The sequence below is a fragment of the Buteo buteo genome, chromosome 8 (genome assembly GCF_964188355.1).
Source record: "Buteo buteo chromosome 8, bButBut1.hap1.1, whole genome shotgun sequence".
NCBI lineage: Eukaryota > Metazoa > Chordata > Aves > Accipitriformes > Accipitridae > Buteo > Buteo buteo.
The window spans coordinates 44,218,612-44,244,332 of NC_134178.1; the positions used below are offsets into that span (position 1 = coordinate 44,218,612).

Sequence of the window (25,721 nt, forward strand, 5' to 3'; positions counted from 1 at the left end):
AGAAACCAAATGGTTCAACTACAAGTACTCCTTTTTAACAGGGAACAGAACGGATGGCCCTCACGTGAGGACTCATCTGTACACTCCCACAAGAAAGGATGGTGATATTCATGCCTCTTTGAAGGTAGAAGATATATCTCTTCCTAACAGGGATATGAACCTGGAGAAACACCAACCATTCAGCAAAGCCCAAACTTGCAAATCAGCCGGTTGCTCCCTTCTTCCAAATTTCTTCATTGCAGTTTAATACACTGCTGCCAAAGGGCACATGAGGTAGTGCTCAGCAGCTTATAGATGCAGCTCAACATTTATCTCCTGCACATTTATTTTAAACCTCAGTCTAAGTCTATGGGAGTAAATTTCCATCCTGAGTCTGCATGGACTTTTGGCTGCATGCCCTTACAGCTACAGCTAAGTAAGACTAGAAATCAATTAGAGCATGCAGAAGGGCCAGCTCAGCCTCCAAAAAAGAGTCAGCACATTGCCTATTAGTGATCTCTCTGTGCTTCCATATATGTTTTCTTTGACCCCCCTGAATATGAAGCCACCTTAAAGGGGAGGGGGGGGAGGTTTACGTAACCAAAGATGCAATTACTCAACAAAAACTGTATTTACTTTACTTTCATATGATTTGATGCAGGAACAAATCTCTCCAGTGACTTCTCTTCCTCTTTTGGGCACGGGTATGGATTGATCAGACTATTAAACACTCAAAAAACATCCATACAAGAAAACCTGACAGTTATGAAATACCACAAAGAAGATCTAAACCAGAAATAAAGAGGAAAAAAAAGAAGGGGGGCAGGGTGTAGGGATTAGGAACTCATTTCAGGTTTTACACAGCTGAATAATTTTACTCAGCAGCCACTAATTTAAGAAGTTAGCTCATGCTGTAAAACATTGGGGAATACTCTCAGCAAAGGAGCCAGAGGGATTATTCAGTATGTCCATGTCCGCCCTCCCTTGGAGCATGGCTTAAAAGGTTCTCAGCAGAATTAGGCTAAAAAAGACAGGCAGCAAGACCATCTATCTCCCTTTGCTTCAGTAAACCAACATCTACATTTATACATCATGCTAAACGCAAGGCAGTCCCTGAAATTGAGGAAAAGTAGCAGAAATCAAACCAGAAACGTACGCCTTCCTAATAAAGTCTGATCACCCAGTGGCAAGCTGACAGGCGAACCAGGCATCTTGTTCAAGACCTTATCCTAAGGCAGAATACCGAAACTATCAAACACAGCAGAATTGGCTAGCCCTGTAATTCTGCCAATTTTCTCCAAGGATTACCTAAAAAACAACCACAAGTCACAGAAATACAGCATGGAAAAGACTTGTGACTACTTCCACCAAGTGAATCTTCCATACACAACTCAGCCTATTATTTGGTTGTTCTTCCTTCCCCTCTGGTTCATTCCACCAGTCGTAATTACACATTTTGGACTACTGAAAAGCACATTACAGCTACAAAAGTCAGTGCCCTGCTATCAGATATCTCATACAGCTTCAGAAAAAAAAAGAAATCAGAATCTACTCTGGCAAATTCATTAAGGAAGAGTCTTTCAGAAGAACTGGGTTATCCAACAGGTCTGACAAATGTCTGTAAACTTACAAAAAAAAAAAAGAATTGAGGAGGAAATAGTTTATAGAAGCAACCTGAATGCCAAGCCTGTCAACTGTCATGTTAATATATATTACGTGCTCTCTTTGAGCTCTCAAACTAGAAATCATTAGTCAAACATGATTAATATGCAGTCAGTACTCAGAACAACTTTTATATATATACACACACACACATATAGAGGTATAATACATGCACACGCATGTATGTGCATATATACACACACACACACACTCCTATATAGGATATAACTATATAAAGGAAATACAAATTCAAAAGATGCTCAGACAAGAGGGAGTCACCCAGTCACAGAAAACAAGGGAGAAGAAATCAGCCAAAGCCATGTTTGATACAAGACTTCCATGCTGCTAAGGCTGGATTGCTTTTGGCAAAAGCAGGAAGGAAGTTTAAGTGAATCGGAGATGTAAAAAGGAGAGTTCTTCACAAGGAGAAAGGAAAGATAGGGAGCTCAAACACTTGAACCAGTTCCACAGATAGCTCCTAGAAAAAGCTCTACAAACTAGCTACAACTTTGATGCAGTTAAGGAATAGTCTTACTGGCAAGTGTTATTTAGAACTGTTTTTCTATTCAGTGCTATTTTCTGTTGTTTCCAGTTTCCTAATCAAGAATTAAACCTCCTGTTTTCCTAGAATAAAGCCAGTTTTAAGGTTGCCCAGTGCCTAAAAATGCCTAGCAATTAAAATGAACTAAAGTGGCTATTAGGCACATAGCTTTCAAAGAGTGCCAGTCTGACTGGATTTGGAGAAATCCTTTGAGGTACCTCTAAATCGAAACAGATTTAAGCTTCTCGGGTATTAGCCAAAAACCAAAGAAAAGTCTCCAGGCTGAGAGACACTGGTGTCAGGCACCAGGGAAGAAGGGATAAGTCTAAGGAACGCTCCAGCTGGAAGAAACAGGTGGAGTGATCACAGCGGCACAAAAACCTTTATGCAAGAAAATGCTTGATATATAGGTATCAAAATTAAGTTCATTAAGTGAATCATTTCATTAAACAGATCAGCAGTATAATAGTTACCTCTGAAATTTTCCCATCAGTGCTAGACTTGAGTTAATTAGCGTAAACACAGACTAATGGCAGTGGACTGTTAAGTTCTTCATGCAGACAGACAACAATTGCAAGCCCCACTCATCACTACGCCACTGCACTCTCTGCTATACGTTCCTCGGATTTTTACATTGCTCTTCCCATTAGACTTGGCTTCAAGAATTGCTTTATATAAAGCTCTGGGTACCTAACATCTAACTCTGCAACTGTTCCTACATGTCCTTCCTGGTTACCAATGGGACATGACACTTTTCTCTCTTTTCCTCCACTCTCCAAAGAGCCAGCTTGATTATTAGGGTAATAGGAAGAAAGAGACGCTATTGCTTCCCAAACTGACAAAATCAGGAGAAGAAACATTATTCTTCCTTCCCAGATGAGCTTCAGAACACCAGCTTGCTGCTCTCTAGAGCTTTTCCCAAACAGCAGCCAACGAACTCATACACAGTTATCTTCACATGCTGCCACCTACGTGGAAATATTTGCAAGCCAATTACGTATCATTTTGTACTGAACTGCAAAGAGACCTTGCAACCTGAACTGCAATATTAGGTTGCTGATGTTCTGCTGGGTGCACCTTTGCCCTAGGGACTAGTTCACATTTGTCCCATTTTGCAACAAGGTAGCAGTGGAAATCTCAAAGGCACTGAGCAGAGGCATGAAGAGAGAAGAGCAGAAAACAATCCTAGAATGGTTCAGGTTGGAAGGGACCTTAAAGATCACCTCATTTCAACCCCCCTGCCATGGGCAGGGACACTTTCCACTAGACCAGGTTGCTCAAAGCCCCATCCAACCTGGCCTCGAACACTTCCAGGGATGGGGCATCCACAACTTTTCTGGGCAACCTGTTCCAGTGCCTCACTACCCTCACAGTAAAGAACTTCTTCCTTACATCTAATCTAAATCTACCCTCTTTCCATTTAAAGCCATTACTCCTTGTCCTATCACTACACGCCCTTGTAAAAAGTCCCCCTCCAGCTTTCCTGTAGGCTCCCTTCAGGTACTGAAGGATGTGAAATGAAATAATGTGAAAGAAAGCTTCTCACCGAAGCATTAGGATTGACTGGCCACGGATAGAGACTGCATTTAAAAAAACCAAAACTAATGTTGCCAAGAATCAGCCACATGGAGGTGAAACAGTAAAGTGGAAAATGCAGTCTCAAGCTCAACATCAAGTTAAAGATTTCCAAAAGAGTTTTACTCAAGTTACTGTTAAACAAAGGCTGCTGGAACAGTGTTCTGAGAAGTTTTAACACTTCCCCTGTTTGCAGAAGGTTTCTAAAAGCCATTAGATAAGGCAGTTGTCTTCTCCTCGTCTCCCGAAATTCTACTTCACTCTAGCCAAATTACAAGCTGGTTAAAAAAGCAAGCAAAAAAACCCAAACGAGCACAATATAGTTTAAAAAACTACGCTGCACTACCAACAAAACAGCAACAGCCATATAACACTGGAAATGCTTGCTATCACCAGGCAAGGGTAAGGAAAGAAGGGGAAAGGCTGATCTGAAAAAATAATTAAAAAGTTAAATCACATTCTCCTTGATTCCTGCAAAGTGATTTTGCAAGCTTTCCATAGGCACAGGCAAGGCACAGGGCCAGGTCCCCCCCCAAGCACCTCTCAGAGACGTAACAACAGAGCTCCTCCAATTATCTCTCTGTGCACTGCACAAGACTGCAGCGACCTGCCACCAAAAACTTATCCTGGAGATGCCAACTCCTTCTCTAGCTCCAAAGACCACGAATTGGATGGGTTGCCTCTCCCATTCTGTTGACCCACTTTGTGACAACAGCAGTTAATAGCTTTCCAGTAGCTACCAGCTCTCATATACAGTCCTTTGCAACATTGTGGACACATGTATACTAGCATTTGAAAACAACTAAGGATGTAATCTGCTTTAAAAAATGAAAAACTATAACATTTATATAAGTTATCATATAATTTATATAAATATTTATAACTACATATTAAAAAAAAAATATCGGAGGGAGTTCAGAAGGTCATCTAGCCCATTTCCCCACCTCACAGCTTACATTAACTCTCATGCACACCAGAAAGACTTTTTTTTTTAAAAAAACACTTCATAGACAGCCCTGCTTTAAGCATGAGGTTGGACCAGATGCCATCTTGAGGTCCATTTCATCCTGAATTCTCCTGTGATTCATAAAATCCTGATACATACATAGACAAGGAAGCTGTTATAACTTCACATTAAAACAAAACCTTGTAACCCCTTTTTAAAAAGCCCAAGGAATTTTTATATTTAGACTGAAAGAAAACAAATAGCAGTGTCTACTTCTTGAGATTTAGTAAATACAGCTATTTGCTCCTTCTGCTGGAGCATAAGCATTCTGACAAATGCTCCAATCACATGATCATACATTATTCTCTCCTCTGGGCTTTGAAACTCAGCCTGTACATGGAACAGACGCACAAGGAAGGTGGGGACAAGCATGCAGAGACTGGGTCTGGGAAAAGTCATGAGTGCTTTAAATCTACAGTGCTTAACGCTGAATCCTAGAAAACATACCTGCAGGTATGGAAAGGTAGTGCTAGAATGTACACATGAAGCCCAGCTGTACACCACTAAATTAAAAAAGAGGTGGTGAGTATCCAACTCTGTTACACTGTTGTTGTGCTACACTAATAACACTACTCCTCATGGACCACACACTTCCATACCGAAAATGATCTGCTCCAACATGATCTGCTGGGCACTGCTATAGCATTTTCTCAAGGTTATCACGTCTACTATCTTCACAGTCCTGTCTCTAAAAACTCAAACAGTTCAGTTATACCCCAGATGGTTACCAGGAGGCATTGCCTTGTTTTTCATTCTTACCTTCTCTCCACTAGAGTAGAAGAAATAACGCAATCGGACAATGTTACAATGATCCAACTTTCTCATAATCTGGAGCTCTCGGTTCTGAAACGAGAGAAAAGCAAACAATTAAGGAAAACTCTTTTCTCACAAAGAGTACTGTAATGTCTTAATATACAGATACAGGAGCTGACAAAACTATGAACCAAAGAACAACTGAAGCTGGAAAGAGGCAACAGCTTTCACATGTTTATCAGTCTTTCTTCCAATTACTTTATCACTGAGAATATTGACATCTTTGAGAACATTCTCCTTCTAAAATAATGGTCCACATTCCCTCACAAAATCCAAGAATTACCTACTTACTTTACCAAAGTTTCAGTGGTAAAAGCCAAGAAGACATTTAACTTTCCATTTTTATTTTCTGATCTTACAATAATGTATTATATCAGCCAGAATGGTTGGAAGCCTATCCCCCTTGAATACTGTAAAAATAATGTAAACAACGTAAAAGCAAACATAACATTTCCAACTACATGCCTGCCCTCTTCCACGCTGCAAAAGAGGTTTGTGATGGAATATAATTTCCTGTACCATTCTCTTGGCAATACCAACAAAAAGCACCTGAAATTGAGTAGACAACTCGGTTCCCACTTTTATTCAACCAAGGTTTATGCAGGTTTAGGCAGACAGAGTAACAGTGTTATTTTCCCATTTTGTATCAACCCAAAAAAGCTGTTAAAATAAAATCAGTTCATTACATGCATGGTAAACTGGGGACTTTACTGCAATATCCACCATAACTGAGCCCTAAACAAAGGAGGGATGTTATAGCCTAGCAGATAAAAATAAGTGAAATGTTGAATTGCAGGTATGAATAACAAAAAGCAAGTAAAATTAGCACAGCTATGTTTGTTATACCTCATTCCACAGTTGTTGCTACAATACTCCTTTCTCCTATGGTCACATTTACACATCACTGTTGTTCCTTCCTCAATTACTAAACAATCTGCAGCTTCAAACCCAGAAGGTATTCCAATTTTTACTTAGATCACAGGGTTGCTAATCACGCAGCCTAACTAGCTAGGACCAATACACTAGACAAATACACTAGTCCTAGTAGCATCAACAACTCTGGCCAACTTCAGGAATATTTGGGAAGAAAATTCTTTAGCCACCACCCATTTTTATACTGAAATGCACAAAACTAACACCTACATTGTGCGCTGCTACTGTTGAAATAAGGATTTCGTATTCTATGTGTATCAGAGGGTCACTTACAGTGCCTATCACTATGATTAAAGCTTAACGAACTCTGCAAGAACGACTCAGAGCTTCTAATGTGAAGATGGCTACGAACTCTGCTTTTAATTCCTCTAAGCCATATAGCCTTAAAAAAAGAGAGGTGTTAGATAGGATGCAGTATCATTAATCCTATCATCCCTGCCACCCACTGACTGAAAAAATACTTCAGTATTAGCCAGCTCTTTACAAACACGAGTGACATCTCGCACAATTATCAGTTGGCAATAATCCAGCCAGTAGTTAAGGAGAAAGCAAGTCCTTCCCTGAGCCTGCCCAGCTTCTGAACAGATTAAAGCGTAAGTCTGTTAGGTGCACACCATGACAGGCCTATTCTATCCTGAAGGATGAAGAGAGAAAGTCAGAGAAAACTGGGAGAGACCTTTGAAGCTTTCATGTATCTCCTGAAATCCCATGGAGTGAATTTGTGAAAGAGGAATACAGGCTTCATCACATAACCTCGTCAACAGCCCTCACGTATCACAGAGAAAAGCGTTCTCCTGGTAGGAACAGGGGCTTAGATATCCTCCACTATTCATTCTTTATTAAATGCTATCCAATAGAAGTCACTTTTGAGAGTCATGGCTGGGGTTCCCGTGACGCGTGGCACAGTTCAGACTTCAGACCGACAAAGACCGCATCCTCTCGTCTCGCCTGAACCACGTGCCACTGCTGGCTCAGTGGTGTCTCCCTGGACCTTATAACCTGGGGCAGATTTCAACTAGCGAGCCAAAATAGGGATGGCTGTAGATCCCATCGGTCACTGAAACATCTAGCTGGCTTTTACAGTGCTTAACAGCGTTACTAGAGGACTGAACCTAATGCTGCAAGCTCCAGCACCTCAACCAAAGTCCACCAGCAATTCATAGCACAATGTAAGGCAAGTCATTTCTTCCTTTCTCCCACTGGCTGGGAGATGGGAATAATACCTTTTATCTCATGGAATTACTGGAAGAAACACGAATACACTAAGCATTAATGTGCAAATATTATTTTGGCAATATCTCTACTACCTCCTTGAAATACCCATATATACTCTAAGGTTATCCCTTCATGTTCTTTAGATAGTATGTATATGCTGATCGGATACACTGGGGAAAAAATAATCAGAAGTTATTCTAACACTAGGCTGAAGTTATATTTATAGCTTAGTATCTCATCCTAGCACAAGCACAGTCTGTGCCCACTTTGATGCCTTCCACTCTGATCCATCTCCTTCTGCTCTCATCCTGACCATCTGCTGCAGCTGCACAAACAGTGCTTCGAGAGGTGCTAATATCAGGGATAACTCATAAACCAGTTACACAGTAACCTATATCTCGCATCCTGTGACTAGACATAAGGCAACAAATTTAAACTGTCATCTTAGTCAAATAGTCACCTCTGCCATCTTAAAACCAAGCTGACTTCTAATCACCACTCCCTGGTGGAGTTAAAACTCGAAATACTCCAACAGTTGCAAAGCTTGAATTGGATGTGGTGGGGGAACAGCTACTGATGTTCATGTAACAGAATGATGCTTTAAAGAATTCATTTTTTCTCAGATGAATACTTCAAGTAGTCTCACTTTACCGTGTATTTCCCTGTATACATCTTAAATAACTAACAGCCTTTTCACATTATAACGTGGGCTATTAATTACTGGTGCACAAATGCACAGGGCGGGGGACGGGACGGGACGACAGATTATAAACTGGGAACCTTTAGTGAAGTGAACAGTGGCAGATGTCCTACACCGAGTACAAGAGAGAAAATGCATGTCTAAATATAATGCAAACTAAAACCATTTAAAAACATGCTGATGAGAAAGGCTGACAGTGCATGATCAAAATACAGAGTGGATGAAAACATAAAGCTTGTGCTTATCCTTAACTCATCATTTTTGTCTTCCAAGACACATGGATGTAAAGTCAAAGACTCAAGGAGGAAGTTGTTATTCTTTTCTGTTCTCCCACTCATTCACATGAAGAGAAGGCTTTAGTTTTCTTACTGAATGAAAGTACCAGGCCTGGTAAGCACTGAAGAAAGCAATACCCTTCAGCGCCAGCCTCACCACAGGAGAGGACCCAGCAGACTTCAGTTCACGTGGAAACACAGAGCTCCTGCAGCACACATTCCTCCAACAAGCTGCAAACCAATGGGACTATGAACAGATTACTCAGCAAATTTCTGTTGCAGTTTGATTTCTTTATCCAGAATAATTTCTTTACCCAGAAGGCAAGGGGCTGCTGACACACAATTCCAGAAGACTGCTTTACAACCAGTGCATTTGAGCCCTTCTGACTACTGAAGCAAACCCAACGTGACAAAACTCTGGTCATCACTTCTGAAAACAACTTTCCTAGCCCAGACTGCCTAGATCTGTTCATTATATTGAAGAAATCTGGTTGCTCATCAAGGTTAAAGATTTGTTTAAAGATTGCCAAGACAACATCAGGTTTGTAACTTCAAAGCACAGCCAGTAAGCTCATGCATGAAGTCTCATGTCTTCTCTCCAAAGTTACAGCCCCAATTCCTCATAGCTGTGCGAATGCTGCAGTTGATATAAAACCATTAAAGCAAGATCACTTCTGCCTCACTACTGTAATCTGCTATTACAGATTAGGATAACCATCACCCCCCCGCTTCCCTCCCCATCCAGAGATTTCTAGAGCTGTGTCAGTTTGCATTCATCACCCCTAACACCTGGATCTTTGCCTTTCCACCCTCCCCTACTTCACCCCCCCTGTGCCGCCACCTCCTTTTTTACAACGGGGGATAAAATGACTGGATCATCAAAGATGATGCCTTATGGACTTGCAACTTCCCGAAATGAACAAGAGCAAATGAAGGTGGAAGGTTTCGTACAGCTCATGTCAGCATGACATTATCAATATATACCCAATGAAGTGCAGAAATATCACCTGGATCCAGTTCAGAAAAGAATTCCTTAGAGTTTCCTTAGCTAAAGGGCATGCTGGGTTTTGATTCTTTTTTTCTTCTGAAATGCTTGTTTAAAGTCTCAACAAGGTTCTTTGAGGATTATGTTCAAAGCAGATGAAATGAGAGAAATTATAAATTTGTATTTTTGCCTTGTGTCACACCAAGGACATGACCTGGTTCTTGTGAATGGGTAAGATTATGTACATCTTGTCCTTTTAAGAGAGGATATCTCTTTGATGGAAAAGCAGGATAAGCTACCAATCTATTTCAACAAGCAACTTCAGCATCGGTCTTCTTGCTTAAATCAAGCAAGGCCAGCAACTAAAGTTAATGCTCATTTTTGCGCTTTTTGAACTAAGTTTTATTCTTCTTGGGGTAATACCTTCAAATGCTGAAGTTCAGTATCTCGTGTTCTTCTATCAGATTGGGAAAACAGAAAATGAAGGGTAATTGTCACATGAACTCTGGTAGATGGAAGCAGCACAGGTAGATCCCAACTTCTCAGTATACACAATCCTCCTCTTACACATACCATGTTTACAGCTCCCTCCTTTCTCCTGCTTCCATCATACCTTCTCCACTCTACCACATTTCTTGTTGTTCAGTAAAGGTTTTCCCACAGCGAAGAACCAGAGCAGGCAGCCACAAGCAGGCCAAGTTGGGGAATAAACTTGTTTCCAGCGCGGAAGGCATGAAGGCAGTGATGAAGCAGCAAGGCTTGCTTGCTTTTTTCCCCCCTGCTTCCTTCCACTTGAACAGCCTGAACGACTTGTCACCTCCACTCACCTTCACCTGCACTGCTGAGCCTGCCCAGAGAACAGGCTCAGGCTGAGGCCCTGAGAGATTTAAAGCATTTTCATACAGCAGGAAGAAGCCTCTTTATCCTGACTGTCTCCCACCCCAAGTAAAAGGCTGGACTCCAAGCACAGGGCGGCACACGCATGCTGACAAAGGTCTTTCAACGTGATCCTAGCCAGCTACGCTCAATGCCTCGCAGAGACAGCTGCTTGCAGAACATTTGAGCCATACCTCCTAAACTCGGCTTTGTAAAATGTACGGAGACAAAACACTCCATACCATAGAGGAAGCCACTGTACTCACTGTAAGCTGCCTGTGGTACAGAAACAGCACCTGACAGGTTACCAAGGGGTAGTGGGATCACCGAGATCAGCGTATTTTCACTAATATTGTTACTAAAGCTCCAATCCTAGTATGTCTGCTTTATCCTAAGCTTAGTAGGACAGACTACAAAATAAAAGCTGTACCACTTCTCTAAAAATTCCAGAAGCTGCCTGACCCATTCCTCCAAAGGTGGATTTCAAACACCACCAATCGCAAGGCTACTTTTAACACTGTCTTGCTGTCAGCAGAAGTAGTACAGAAATTATTCTAAGGCTCTCAGAACTAACTGCCTTTCACATATATATGATAATTCAGGCATTTCACAGAATAAAGGCTAATTCCTACATTCTTCTGTATTTGCCCCAAGCTATCACTGAAATAAATCAGTGCTTGGAGGAAAAAGAAGTGCGAGAGGGGATTTAGTACAGAGGCCTGGGCTGGGAATCTGCCCATGCCAGTCATCAGTAGCTAGCCACCCATGACAAGTCTGTTTTGTAGGCAAGCAATTTCAAGCAGAGATAAATGTCAACAGGGATCAGAGTTTTTCTCATTTACATTTGAGGTGCAGATTAAGGCAAAGCCCCAGTCTCTCTCTCCTGCCAGTGACGGCGTATTTCCAACACCAGCAGATCTAAGTTGGGAAGGTCTCCATTTTTAGCACACCTGTTAGTTGCAAACTCATACAATTATGACCTTTAATCCAGAAATATAGGAGAATACCAACAAACGAATACTGTTTATTAAATATCTGTATCTATGACATACCAAGAGCTGTAACACCACAACAACCGCCACTCAGTTAGTGCTGGTCCATCAACGATTGTTAAATACTTGCAACCCAGCAGACCCGATGCAGAGGTCAGAAAGTCCAGATATCACGTCCTGCTCCAACCTCTACCAGTGGAACACATGCATGTGCCCAGAAGCAGCTTTGAGGGTCAGCATTTGTAAAACTACTTGGACTTCTATGGTCCAAAAAGTCCTAGCGACGTAGGTACAATACTAATTAATATATTGTTAACATTTAGGGCTTTCCTAAGGGGGGGGGGTGTAAAAAAAAAAAATAAAAAAAATCCGTGATAGCCATCAGCAGTTCACAGTACAAATATAAAATTGCTGCTTTAAATACTCACACCCGCCACCCCTTCCTTGCACCTCTTCCTGCCTGCCATTCATAGGAATCCCAACTCTCATACGAGGGATAAAACCCAAACGCTAAGTGCCCATACAACATGAGATAACGAGTTCGCATGTACCGTGCCACGCAAGCAGGATGAGCAGAGGAAGCTGGGGGGGGTCCAAGATCCAGAATGCTTGTGCATACATTCCTGTGCAACCCAGTGCATTGCAGTTGCATCATGCCCGGTTTTACTACCTAACTAAAAGCAAGGCAGAGGCTCCAAACCCAGCTTCATTTCACTACCACGTTCCGCAACGCCGCCAAACTTTCCACTATTTGTCCTCACGTAAAAATCTGATAATTAAGATCCTGAAGCAACAAACGACGGAGACACACAGCAGGGTTGCACCGCAAAGTGTTTCTGAAACACTGAACACCCAGAAAGAGTCAGAGGTGCAAAACACATGCGTCAGCTGTATTCTAGCCAAAATTTATTACTGAGCACAGCGACCTTCAGCCCTGGCGTGGGTACAGATCAGGGCAAAAAGCGTCGGCTCCAAATGCAGCAGCAGGCAGGAGCTGCCCGAAGAGGCCAGCGGGCAGAGCGTGCTGGGCTGGAGCTGGGGCCGTGCCAGGGCGAGCCGAAGGCGCAGGGTTCAGGCCAGCGTAGGTGGGGCCACCGGCGCTCTCCCGACCCGCAAACCCACGATTTATTACAGCTCGGCTGAAATGAGAGAGCGGGCAGGGGCAGCAGGAGGAAAAAGCGTGCTGGAAACTAAAGCTCTAGAATAATGAGTGAAGCAAAAAGTCACACAGCCACCTCAAATGTGGGCTAGACTTCATTAACCCCTGAAGAACTAGACAGATTTGAACCCCAACCACGCAGTAATGAGCAAGCTGACAAAGGCGTATCGGATGAAAATCTGAGATACCAACGCACACCTTGTTTCCACTCTGTTAATTCTTTTTATTGTATTACCACCCTCAAACTCAGGCACTACATACTTTCTCGCAAAGGGACTGTGTACTTTGAACTTCCTAACTCTTCCCCTAGGCAGCCAGCAATGGCAAGTGCCATATTATGTCATCTCCAGCCTGCTCTTGCCAACGCAGAACACAGTCCCTAAGCAGAAAACTTGAGCTGCATACAGCTATTACACATAGTTTCCTATAACTGGAGACAGAAATGGCTTATTTGTGTTCTTAAGAGAACATACAACAAGTATCAATCTCTCAGGAGAACAGAAGAAAAATTCTGACTCTTCTTTCATTTCCTCCCTGTATCTCAGCAGTTAATTGAAGGGTGAAAGCCAAATTCTTCGTTAGCTACTTGCTGCCTTTTTGAATGGAAGTAGAGTTTCAGAGCCTTTCAGAGACTTAATACCATCTCTAAATTCCTGCCAGCTCAGGAAGCTCAACACTAAACTTGGAACGCAAATTGATTTCCAGCATCATGTCACTTCTAGACCACAACCTGAAATTCACTTAATCATTTTCAAGTGTTTGTTTCACATATTGTGACCTGAAGAACAGCTCAGTTCTACATTTCAGTTCTACAGCATCTACCATGCTCTGCCAGCGGCAAGTCCAGATGCAGCAGGAATTACAGTGCACCCAAGATAAAAGTTAGAAAAACAGAACTGGGTCTGAAACTCAGAGAGATGGTTCAAGTCCATCATAACACTGAAATAAAGTGCAGGAAGGAGAATAATTGAAAGGAAAAGTTTTTTCTAAAAGGCAGCCCTATGCTTTCAGAGATAATAGCCATTCTTCTTCAGTGGTAGCACAGAGGATCTCTGTTGAAAAACTCTTACAGTAAAAATAATTTTCCTTTCATAGGAACAGCAGACATTTTTCCACATGTTTTGACTTTTAACTCTTCAACTACGAAGAAGTAAGTATAAGAATGCCTATAACATCAGTCCCCAGGGAGTCTGCAACATCCATAGAAACTTACACCTGCAATCACAACCGGAACAGGTTGCAATTAATCTATTAATCAAATAAGTTCCAATCTCCCACGGGCATAAGACATTTGCTGGGTTGCTAATCACTATGTTATTAAACATTAATGAAATGCTTTATTACTCTCGGCCTTCTCTTCTTACATATGATGCAGCAGATGTTTCATGCAGACAGATTCCAAAGGACTTGCAAAACAAAAATAATTTCTCCTCAGCCTCCAAAAAAATTTTATTTATTTATTTAGGCAACAGGTAAGTGCTGCGTCCGACGTTTATTTTTCCTTTGTCCCAGGACTATTGCTACATGAAACAAAGATGTCTGATGCTTGAAGTCACTAGGGCCTTTAATTTCAATCCAAACATAAATTTCTGACTCCCTAAAACCTTAGAGGAAACATCCAAATTAGAAGGACACAAGAAAGGGAAACGACAGGTGAAGACTGAGCAGGGAGCAAAGGGGGAGTGGAACTGGCAAGTGGAATTAACTGCCTGCAGATGATTATTTGCCAAGCAGAATTAAATCTTCCAGAAGTACGAGTCTTAATAATGAGCTCCCAGATGACCAAGCTTTTAAAAGGTTAAGCATTCCCTGCTGAATTCAGAGGGAGACTGGGCAGCTCCTCCTCTGGGGGCGGGGGAATGGGAGAGGAAATTGGCTCAACTCCAACAGTGAAGTTAAAATAGGGACTTACACTCCTTACCTTACGCACATATACAATAAGCCTTTCTCCCCAAATTCCTGGTAGGTTCCCCACCCCCTGGTTTGGTAAATTTGTTGTGAGCAAATATCAGTATTTATTAGCTAACGCTATAATTCAAAACCACCACATGTGAACGACAGGTCTGAGATAAGCCTAAAATAATAAATACCCTACCAAATTTCAGATGACAGCCACACGTGTCTAAGAACGTTTCAACACTCATTCTTCATAGTTTTATATATAAAAACAATTCAAGCTTTGCCAAATACATATCTTCATATTAAAAGGCAGCAGTACGTTCTTTTGGTAGCTGCAAAATAATTTCACCACTTGACCTTTGCTAGATACAAGAAATTTATCATACACTTGAAAGGGAAAGCCAGCTATGTCAAAGTACAAATCCACTGTAAGCTACTAGAAGGGTTAGTGTTCGAGTTTGATAAAACAGGTTATCAGACTTCTTGCTTAAGGTTTTCTCCTTAGTCAGCACTAATGCTTTTCAAACACTGTCCCATTTTTTGAGAAATCATTTCCTTAGGCTAAAGGTGTCACAGCACTGAAATGAAAAGATTAGGAAATTTTCACATTCACTTTTAGCCCAAATTGCCCCAAAAGAAAGAGTACAGAGAAGAAGAATAAGTTTTAGTAACTATTTGCATAGCAAAGTGGGGGGTTTTATGACAAATTTTAAAAGCAGAGACACAGCACTACGGTTAGACTCACCATTCAGTCACATGACGAAGTAATAGGGATCTCCAAAAGAAAGAAAGGAGCAGAGAGAAATGATTTCGTGCATCAGGTGAGCACCATGAATTTTAAGTGGCACACGTTAACCACGTTTCAAAAGGTTACACTACCACCTCACGGGCTTCCTATCTCAGAGCTTCCCGAGGACCAGGTCCAGCTGGATCAATGCAAGGCAGGGGCGACTTAGCTCCCATGAAGCCCAGTCCTTCCTCCCCCAGTATCTGCAAAGATCGAGCAATGTTATCGAGTCAGTTGCTCCCTTTCCTGACTGGGATAAGACAGCTCTGAATTTAAGCCTACCCCCGGGTAAGTGTCACAATCAATGTCTTCGGAATATGTTGCAATGAGTCAGCCCCCAGGCCCTGATTCATGAACAGCAGCAGCTTAAACTCCCGGGGCAGAGGTAGCCATCTACACCCAGCCGCCCAGCCCACCCTTCTCCTCCACGCTGCTACTATCCCTGCAGCTAGGACACCTGGGTGGCTCATCGGACACCAGCTTGCCATCCAAAGCACAGAGCTTACCAGAACAGAGCTCAACACATACACTAGGTTGCAAACTGTGCTGGTTCAAGAGCCGATCCACAGCTGCTTTGAAGTTTTTGCTGCAGGGGCAGCAAGAGCTGTAGCCATCTCGTCTGCCGCCGCCTGCGAGTCCTCTCTCTTCAGCTCTTTCAAGCATCCGCTCACTGGCCTCACTGCCAGATATCTGGGCACAACTACAGAGTTGATGCTACACCAGCAAGTGTTCAGGAAAGGAAAAACAAAAAGCTGAAGTTATAGCTGGGAACGTGGGCAGTAGCGACACTGCCACTGTATAAGAGGCGTAGCTTCGGGAGCCTCCTGCCTTCCACCTTGCTTCCAGAATAAAAGGAGAACTTGCACATAACCCTGCGGCAAGTAAAGAGAAAGAGAACCGGTGAAATCAAGGGACTGAGGGAACAAGGATGACTTGGTCAGACCAATCATCTTGGCACCATATCACCCAACAGTTCAACAGCAGCCATCACTGGATGCTTCCAAGGAAGGCTCAAAAAAGCTTAGTTCCTAGTCATCTGGGACCCTAAAACCTGAAGACATTGATGTTTAACCTTTCTTACCAAACTTGCAAACAATTTTCACAAACGCATTTGTAAAACATAAGACTCACAATGACTTTGTGACACTGTGTGCAAGTCAATCACATAAACTATGTCAGAAAGCATTTCCTACATCACCTACCACCTTTTCAATGGACTACACATTCTTTTTTGTTTAACATACCTTACAAGAATCTCCTCTAGTACTGTACCTTCATTAAAACATCTACTGTTAGTAGTCATGCGAATTGCAAAACCTTTCACTGACATTGCCATATACTTTCCACTACAATAATCTTATTTTCCATAGTTTAAGGAGGTCTCCCACTGCATACATCACACAGAACAGACATAGTGTGGGAATGACCTGGAGTTGAGTAATGAAAGGAGATTTGGTTTTAGGACCTTTGCCTCATTTATTACAAAAGGAAAAAGCTCTGCAGTGGATAAGGTGAGGAACTGCAGAAACAGCAGAACGGTCTTCTCAGTCATAGCACTTTAAAATGTTTTATAGTGAAAAATGGACTGCAATCTACCACTAGTACATAGATTAATCCACATTAACAGGTTTATCCAGGAAGCTGTTATATCTGTTTTACTCTGCCCAGCTCAATATTCTGAAATATTGAGCAATCAAATACACTTGAGCAAGATCAATAGGACCACTGACATTCACACCTGTCAAAAAGCCAAAATTGGCCTCTTCTGTCCTATATCCACTACATAAACAGCTGGAAAAAAAAATTCCCGATGTCTGCACTTTAGAAGTCACATCAGGAGACAGAATGTGAGATAACCAAGACAGGGCACCTGTCCTGGCCCAAGGTATCTCGCAAACACCACAGGTAGTGAGATGAGATCAGCTTGTCTGGGCAAGAGTCCCCTGCAGGCTAGCCTATTTCTCACCAGTTGCCCTGCTTGTCCTCCCTAAGCATGAAATTTTATTTGCACCAAATTCAAACTATGCACAAATCAGGTAGAAAATGTGCAGTTTTGACTAGATGGAAGAAGTTAAATATTTCTGCTCTGTATTGAAAAAGCTAGATGTATTCAGAGGTATAAGGAACATGAAAATTGGTGACATCCAGCTGCCAAACAAGCTAGGCCCATCGTTACCCCCAGATTAAGTTTTCTGAAGGACCCTGACTAAGCCCATGAAAAAATTATCAAGTATCTCTTGAACTCTTGGTAGTTTCCAGTGAAATCAAAAGCCTTTTAAGGACTGTTACACCACCTTCAGGATCACAATGCTCCACAAGGGAGGAACAGTGATTCACTCCACAGGGAAGCCCTCGCTGTCGTAGCATTGTTAAGGTATACCTTTGACAAAATTTATTCACAAAGAGGAGGACTTGAAAGACTAAACGTGAAATTTTTAAACCACCAACCTACTGCTACCTAAAGCAATCGAGATAATCACAAATAACTGTTTCCAGACCCAAATACAATACTGTATCTCTATGCTAAAGCTTTTCTCCTCAAGACTTCAATTCTCTGCTCAATAAAAGTATTTTTTCCTTTTCTGCCCTGATATTGAAGGGTATAAAAACCAGCAAATACTATCTCTTCCCATCATTTGTTTGTTTTTTGAGAAACATACATTAGACAAGGTATTAACATTTAGAATAGTAACAGCAAATTTTAGTTTATGGCCCCTTGAAGCAAACGAGACCTACCTCTCACCTTTATGAAACACAGCACCCTTCACTGGACTAGAAGTTAGTGCCTACCTTGTCCTGCAGCACCTCTTAAAACTAGGCATTATGTGTTATTTAATACTTCCATGAGAAATCACAGCAAAGGCACTGAATTCAGTTTGAATCAGCAACTCCCATGAGTTACCTTTCTATGACAAGTCTTTAGAGAACATAGAAAACACTGTGCAGCTTTTCTAAGCAGTACAACACCAAAGAGGATGCTCACAAGTTTCCACATTTTCCTAAAAACCAGCTGCCTTCAGAAGCAGCCTAAAACACCTATCCAGGTGAAGTGGTGGAACCTGCACAAGAACATCTTGCATTATATTCTCCTCCTCAGCTCAGGAGTATTACGGCTTTATTCCACAGCCAGAGATAATTGAGCAGGGCTGCTGCACAGGTAAACAAATGCAGTAGGTCAAAGCACGTGTGAATCAAGATGGGTTCTAGGCTGTTTCTGAGAAGCTGAATTTTTTCCTGTGTTGAGAAAAAAAATTAATAAAAAAATCTTAAAGACAAGTTAAATGCAGGTGCTCTACTACCCATTTCCATACAGAATGCTTGCTATCAGCTTGAAAAACTAAACTTGCTCCATAATGTTTTATGTGTATACCTCCTGAACATTTTAAAATACAATTCTGAACTTTTTTTCTTCACATTGAAAAACCCCCAAAATGACTACAAGCCAGTGGAAATGTAACTGGTCTCAATATTCCTTTAAGGTTTTGTTTTATTATATTTCATGGAGTATTTATAATTGCGTATTTTAGAAGTGGAGAAGCAAGATATGAAACCCGTTATCCCAGTAAGCAATAATTTAATCCAGTTCTAAGCAACTGAAGGTATCTTGTACTTCACAGTACCTTATGTCATAGGAACTGCAGTTGCTAAAAGTTGGTGCTCAAGAGCAGGCTATAAAAGAGTCTCTGCACATCAGAAGTGAGGAGACCAAGGATCAAACGCCAGCCAGCTGCTTCATCTCTCTAACTACCCATAGTTAGCCTCTGCAGATCAATATCACAGTCACAGAAGCAAGGTTTGCAACATTGCTCTTTGTAGCCAGAGCAGACATGGCTTTTAGCAGGGAAGTTCTCAGGATAGGCCCTACAGACAGGAGCATTCAGCAGCAACATACTCACTGAAAATGCAAAGAAAAACTAATCAGCTGCCTTGTATTTTCACAGGATTGTGCCTCCCGAGTTGAAATCATCTCCTCATCCAACCCCAACCAGTGAACAATGCTCTTCCACATTTTGTTGAAATCAAACTCTAAGCAAAGAGTGCCGAGACCCTTTTGCATTCAAAATCTCAACAGCATGGAATAATGAAGAGCTACTGCTCACCAAGGATGTGGTACTGCCTGCTTATGTAGGCAAGACAGTATCATTCCCTACACAGTCTAGTGTTTACTGCACACAAGGTTAGGTTAAGACAGAGCCACCGTATCTTGAACTGTATTTACTTTCGGGAAAATTTAATTCAAATAACTTTTAAAGGTGAATCAGTTAAGACTTCCAACAGTGTTTGGTCGGACAGCTGAATTCAGAAGGGTCTCAGGCGAATTTAATTCCCTCTGAAAGCCCATTATCTCCTCAAGAAGTCACCTACAGTTTCATTACCCACAAGCAGATCCATGCAGACAAGCCAGTAGGACAGGATGCCACAGCTCGGTGCTCCACCAGAAGGGACTTTCGGCTACCACCTGCACGCAGCGCTCTGCATTTGCGCTGGGTACAGGTTGTTCCCACTAGAGCAAGGCGGACCCTTTCCAAGAGATACTCATCAGGTTACCTCCAAACAAGAATCCTTGCACTGTTTATCCTTCCTGCTAATTGATGGCCTTCATGCTGCCACAGAAATTGCTCAACAAGTACACTGACTCTGCTATGTCTCCAACACACCACGCAATCCTCAACATGCCCTAGTTTTCCCGTCTCATACTACTTTCTTGTCCTACTAGATCTGTTACAGCCCTATGTGAAAGTAGATAACCTTTATGCTTGTTACACACAGTTACAGAAGCGGAGTCATTGCCTATCAGGAAATCTATTATACTATCTGCAAACGATGTCCTTTTTTGCCCTTTCCCAAGTTATGTTGACTTTTCAGATAAAAAAAATAGAAGTATGCATTGCACCAGGTTCTTGACTATTTGCTCGGGCTCTTCAAACGCTGACTCCAATCACCTACCTGCGGTTTCCAACACACTGGGGAAAATGCATTTCTATTTCATATGCTCTCATGCTGCTGCTTTTGCAGGTATCTAAATGACAAGTGAATAGTGTTAATAACCCCAGTGTAATCAAGGAAGTTCCAGGTCTCACAGACAGGCAATTCTGGTACAGGTTACTGTGATACTGCACAAACAGAAGAATCTAACCTAGAAAGAATATAGCATTACTTTTTTTAAAAACTATAGAGCTTCTAATACCATTACCTCAACTAAAAATTATCTGCTGTTACCATCTTCTAATCTTATAACTCAGAATTGCTCACTCTTTATAAAGTAGGTTCAGCAGAGCACCACAAAGAAAACCAAGAAGTATTTATCCTTATTTTCAGGAATTCTTCAGAAATCTGTGCTCACCTCAGATCTCCTGCTCTACATCCCGTTACTCCTTGTCAGACTTCATCTGAAATGTGCTCACAGAGTTGCTCAATGTCAGAAAGCAAAGCAAGTCCATCTGTGTAAGACATTGAATTGAATCTTCCTAATGTTCCCTAGCCCATGCACCGCAGCATTTTGGAACAGCAAACTCCAAAGTGCTCATTTCCACACGTGCACACCTACTACTAATTCCCATGTTGGTCAGCAACACACCTTTTGAAAGTTTCCTCTATTATTTACCAGTAAAACCAAATTTTTCCACTAGGGTGCCGTACTGGATTCACACAGCCAACGTGCACATCCGCTACGAACTTCTAGTTTAAAAAGAAAAAAAACAAAGGAGACAAAAAAAAGGAAAGAAAAAAATCCCCCTCTGTACACTTGCAGGGAGAGCAATGCAACTGGTGGACAGCATGGCTGGGAGCTCTGGAAGAAGCATGCGTGTCCCACCACAACACCCAAATAAGTTGCACTGTACTATTTCAGTAACTTAAGTAGCCTCCAACAAATTATTTCATTTATAATCAGTCAACATGCTTGCACTGTTACAGTCATCTGGTATAAATGCGATGCCTGTTTTCAAGCCCCAAAAACTTGGTACAACCTTTATGACTCATGTGTCTGGTGACATTAAACTAAGATGAATGCACAAGGCCTTGCAAACTCAGTCTGATAAGGAGATCCTCGGACAAATCCTCAAACAAAGAAACAGAAGCAGATGAATCTTTAAAAGACTTTTAAGTCAGATATTCTGTCTTCATCCTCATTTGATAAAATTTACCAGGGGGAAACAAGGAGGGAAATAAAAACTCTAGCTCTCCGAGACATCAAGTGCCTTTTGAATTAAAAAGTAAATAATTAAAATTAGATCTGGCTGTTCTTTTACATATGCATTGCTGCGCTTCAATGATTCAGACTGGATGTTTGTATTTTGACTAGTTAGCTCAGGACTAAGCAGTCTAATCACCATGGCTGGGCTTTCAAAGGAACAACACAAATGAAGAGGTGAAATGAGCACCTTTGCCGGGCCTGTAACAATTAGACCTGGCTTCAAATTTTAAGACAACTACAGAATATAGATGTATATAGTCTGGGTATTTGCATCATGACACATATAGGAACCTTGATGACTCATCCCAGTTCACTATACCAGGTACTACAGAAACAAAAACCCACCCCGAAGAAAGCAGACTGCATTCTACTTAGTTAAAAGTTTGTAACATATATTTAAAGATATGATAAACACCACACCTCACATTTCACCCTAAAGAAGAGTGGGTCCCTTCCTTGCTCCTGCCCAAAAACAGTACGAGTGTACGACGACCTCTTTATTGACATCACTCCTTATATTTTAAAACAAGTATCAAAACGGTACCAAAGCATCAAGTGCTGTAATTAGAATTTTCCTTAATGGAGTAAGTTTTTCATTACCTTTCCACAAATATTTCTTATTTTGGGTTATTACATGATACAACTCTTAAAGCCACTCAAAGAAAATCAGATGCAGTTTTACTTTCTGCAGCAGATCACCCAGGAGTCTAGGTTATTCAACAAAACCTCACTGTCCAACATCCTTTAAATTTAGTCTTGGGCATCATATACCAAATTTCACTGCATAATGCAGACAGAAAACATGAGGGAAAAAACCAAAGTGGGACATAAAGCCAAAACAAGCTTTTCTCAAAAATGTGCAACATAAAGTAGCAGAAAATTAATTCCTTGTACTGTGTAGGCTAAAAATAATTGCGTTGGTCACATCTCACCTTCTCAGTCGTCCCAGGAACCAGGAAGTATCCAAGTCACAGGAAAAACCAGCAGCGTTGCCAATTCTAGAATATGCCCGACAGTCTGAAGTGCCTCTGTCTCTGCACTACAGATGCTTGACAAAACATTTCAAATAGCTTCCTTTTATTATTTTCCCATGTCTTGGTACTACTTTTCAGAGCAGCAATGGGCAGTGCACACTGCCTTTAGCAGCACAGAAAACAATCATCAATTATATGGCTCTCAATGCTTTGAAAACTTCTCAGAACAAGCATGCCAGGTAGTTCTAAAATATCAGGTCTACTCAAGAAAAAAGTGGCAATCAAAAAATTACTCCCATTTCCATGTTTCCTTAAACCTTCCTCATTTTGTTTGCTGAATTTGAGTTACTCCTCTTCAAGGAAGAACCAGGAATAAAAGAAGCAGTTCATTTAAAAGGTTTTAAACAAAGCCAGAACAGCTCAAGTACAAGGCAGTGCCGGAGGGCACAGCACAGCTGTCTTGGTGACACATGAACAAAAAGTTCTGTCCACCCTCTTTTGCTTCAGGAAGCCTCCATTGAGCAGCAGGTGGATCTCTTCTTCCCGTGTCTCGCATTTCATCAGTTATCCCCTTCTTTCCCCTCAAGTGTATAGTTGCTACAGCAGACTATTTGAATTAATAACAAATACTGAGTTCAAAAAGGACACACAGTTTGCCACCGCCTGATTTAGCAGCCAATTATTTTAAAGATAAAAATCTATGTTCACTGGCAAAAATTGAAGCCAAATTATTTGACAATATATTCCAGTCATGCTCTAAGAAGGGTGTGTTGCACCAGAGATAATTTAACCAAGCAAGAATGAAGTAAGCAAGTGACAACCACAGGTACATAACGTTGCTAGATGTAAAAACTGTTTATGCTAAATCTTCCGTAGCCAGGCAATCTCATGCTGTGGGACTTCTAAAAGAGAATATGCAACGATACAACAAAAAGCCTGAAAGCAACTGTACGCACCAAACATCCAAGTCGTCTCAAAAGCACCATTTTTATCTCAACAAGCATCAGCTAATCCTATTTATACCCTATGCAATACTTTTCTCCCTAACTGGGAGACAGGTGTAGAAGGTTCCCACTGAGACATCATTTCCACCCAACATCCGCTTTAATACCCAAGCTCCATACATCAGCGGCATTCCCTAGCTCTCAAGAGCATTAGACATGCCTACCCCTCTGCCTGTTCGTCTTAGCTAGAACTGCAAGATGAAAAAAAAAAAAAAATCTAGCTTAGAGTTGATGTATGACCTCACGCAGCAGTGTATCACTAAATCCCAGAGCTTCAGGAATTTTACTGTGACTTTTCTCTTTTTAAATGACCAAGTTCAGGCTGCATTCACAAAACAAAAAGCAGCTCTCCATTCTCAACTTCCAACTGGCTGCACACTTAGAAAGGCTCCTCCATTGCCACACTACGAAGGTACCAGTGGCAGCCATTAAATACTTTATTTTAAAATGAGAATGAGAAAAGCAAAATCTGCCCTACCAGCCTGTAATCCGCCAATCTCAGAGATGCATACCCAATGTGAGGATATATTCTCAAGCAAGCAAAGATATATAGTCTTCATGGTAATGCTTCTGAAAGGCTACCACAGATCTTTCGATAAAAACACCATATCCACCCTTTTCACAACTGCTTTTGAACACCAGCACAGCACCCCAAAAATGAAGAATGTGGCAGTTACAGCTATTTATGTGCTTTAAACTACACATTTCCATACCTTAATGGCTTTGGAATTCTTTTAAACTGTAATCTTCACTCCAAATGTCATTATTTCAGAATAGCATCCCTACAATGTTATTCTTCTTTAACCTCTGTCTCAGCTTAATTTAGGAATATATATATATATATGGACTACACATTTCATGGAGTGTATATAAATATATGTATTTCATGAACATCAGACATATGAACTCACTTCCTTTAGTAGATATGAAAGACAACAGGAAATAAACCAAAGCATTATAACAGCAGCTATTACCATGTGGGGCAAAAGACTTTTTATATATTTAATATATCTTACGGTTCTTTTTGTTGGTCTGTAGATTCACATAGGACAGATAGGTTTAATTTTAGTCTCAAGTTATGCACTAGAAGTGGACAAAAAGAGTGAAAATTGACCACAGACAGCTATCTTGTTTTAAAAATGTATCTATGGTCCTAGTCCAGGGGGTACCACAGAAAAACTCACGGAAATAGGAAAGCTCAATTCCAAAATAAATGCACCACTTGAACTGCAGCACTTATCTACACAAACGCCTCATGCTAGCATCTACGGAGTGGGGGGGGGGGGGGGGGGGGGGGAAGCCCTCAAGGGCTCTTTCAACTCCTCCCTTTTCAAAGAACACATTCTTATGGCAGATATTTCCCTACCAACGTGGGTTTCCACACGGCAACATGTGGAAACACATTTCTACACGCACACACAGCCACGTCTGCAGATGAAGAGCACTTCCTCCTCTTCCCCAGGCCAACTGCAGCTGGATGACGCTGCATTTCCTGGGCAGCAATTTTCAGTCCAACTCCCCAGCTAAAAAATAAAACTAAAATCAGTGCTCTTAATACAAACTCAAATTCACCTCCAAATGCCAGACTGAAGTTCTATTTTGCATTAACATCTATTATGGATCCAATTAATTTGTCAGATTAGAAAATAGCTGTAGAAACAGTCATAACACAACTACAAATAATTTTATTATATAGACTTTAACATAATAAAAAGCGAAGATGCTTCTTAGCCCTCTTAGATCTCTTCTAGGCCACAAAAGTATGTCCAGGGAAGTTTCAGCTGACACAACGAACAGTGCACTGTTTATTTCAAAGACTGCCAAAAGCAAGGGTACAAACAGATGTTTGGTTCTTTAGCAAAACTCAGTGATTGCGAAAAATAGAAAACGGAATGAAATACAAGGTTTTGAGTGAGAATTCAGATATCTGTCCAGCCCCTTTGGTGCACTGTGAACAGACAGGCACTGCAACTGCAATTACAGCCAAATGACAGAATTGGCTCTGATAAGCTAGCTTTCAGGAGACAGGCAGATAAAACACTGCTATAAGAAATGCTATTATTTTGGTAAACAACTCTGATAATCTGGCTAAACTAAGCTGGACCAGAGCTACAAATTTGGCCTCTGTACAAGAGTTAAAGGACAGACTT

General features: G+C 41.3%; 1 protein-coding gene across 2 annotated transcripts in view; it reads right to left on the reverse strand.

Moving 5' to 3' along the window:
• GSK3B (glycogen synthase kinase 3 beta) overlaps positions 1-25,721 on the reverse strand; it is a 151,710-nt gene that overhangs the window by 61,865 nt on the left and 64,124 nt on the right. For both annotated transcript variants that reach the window (XM_075034395.1, XM_075034396.1), the window contains exon 3: positions 5,523-5,606. In XM_075034395.1, the coding sequence (XP_074890496.1) occupies positions 5,523-5,606 (84 nt within the window). The remainder of the gene's footprint in view (positions 1-5,522; positions 5,607-25,721) is intronic.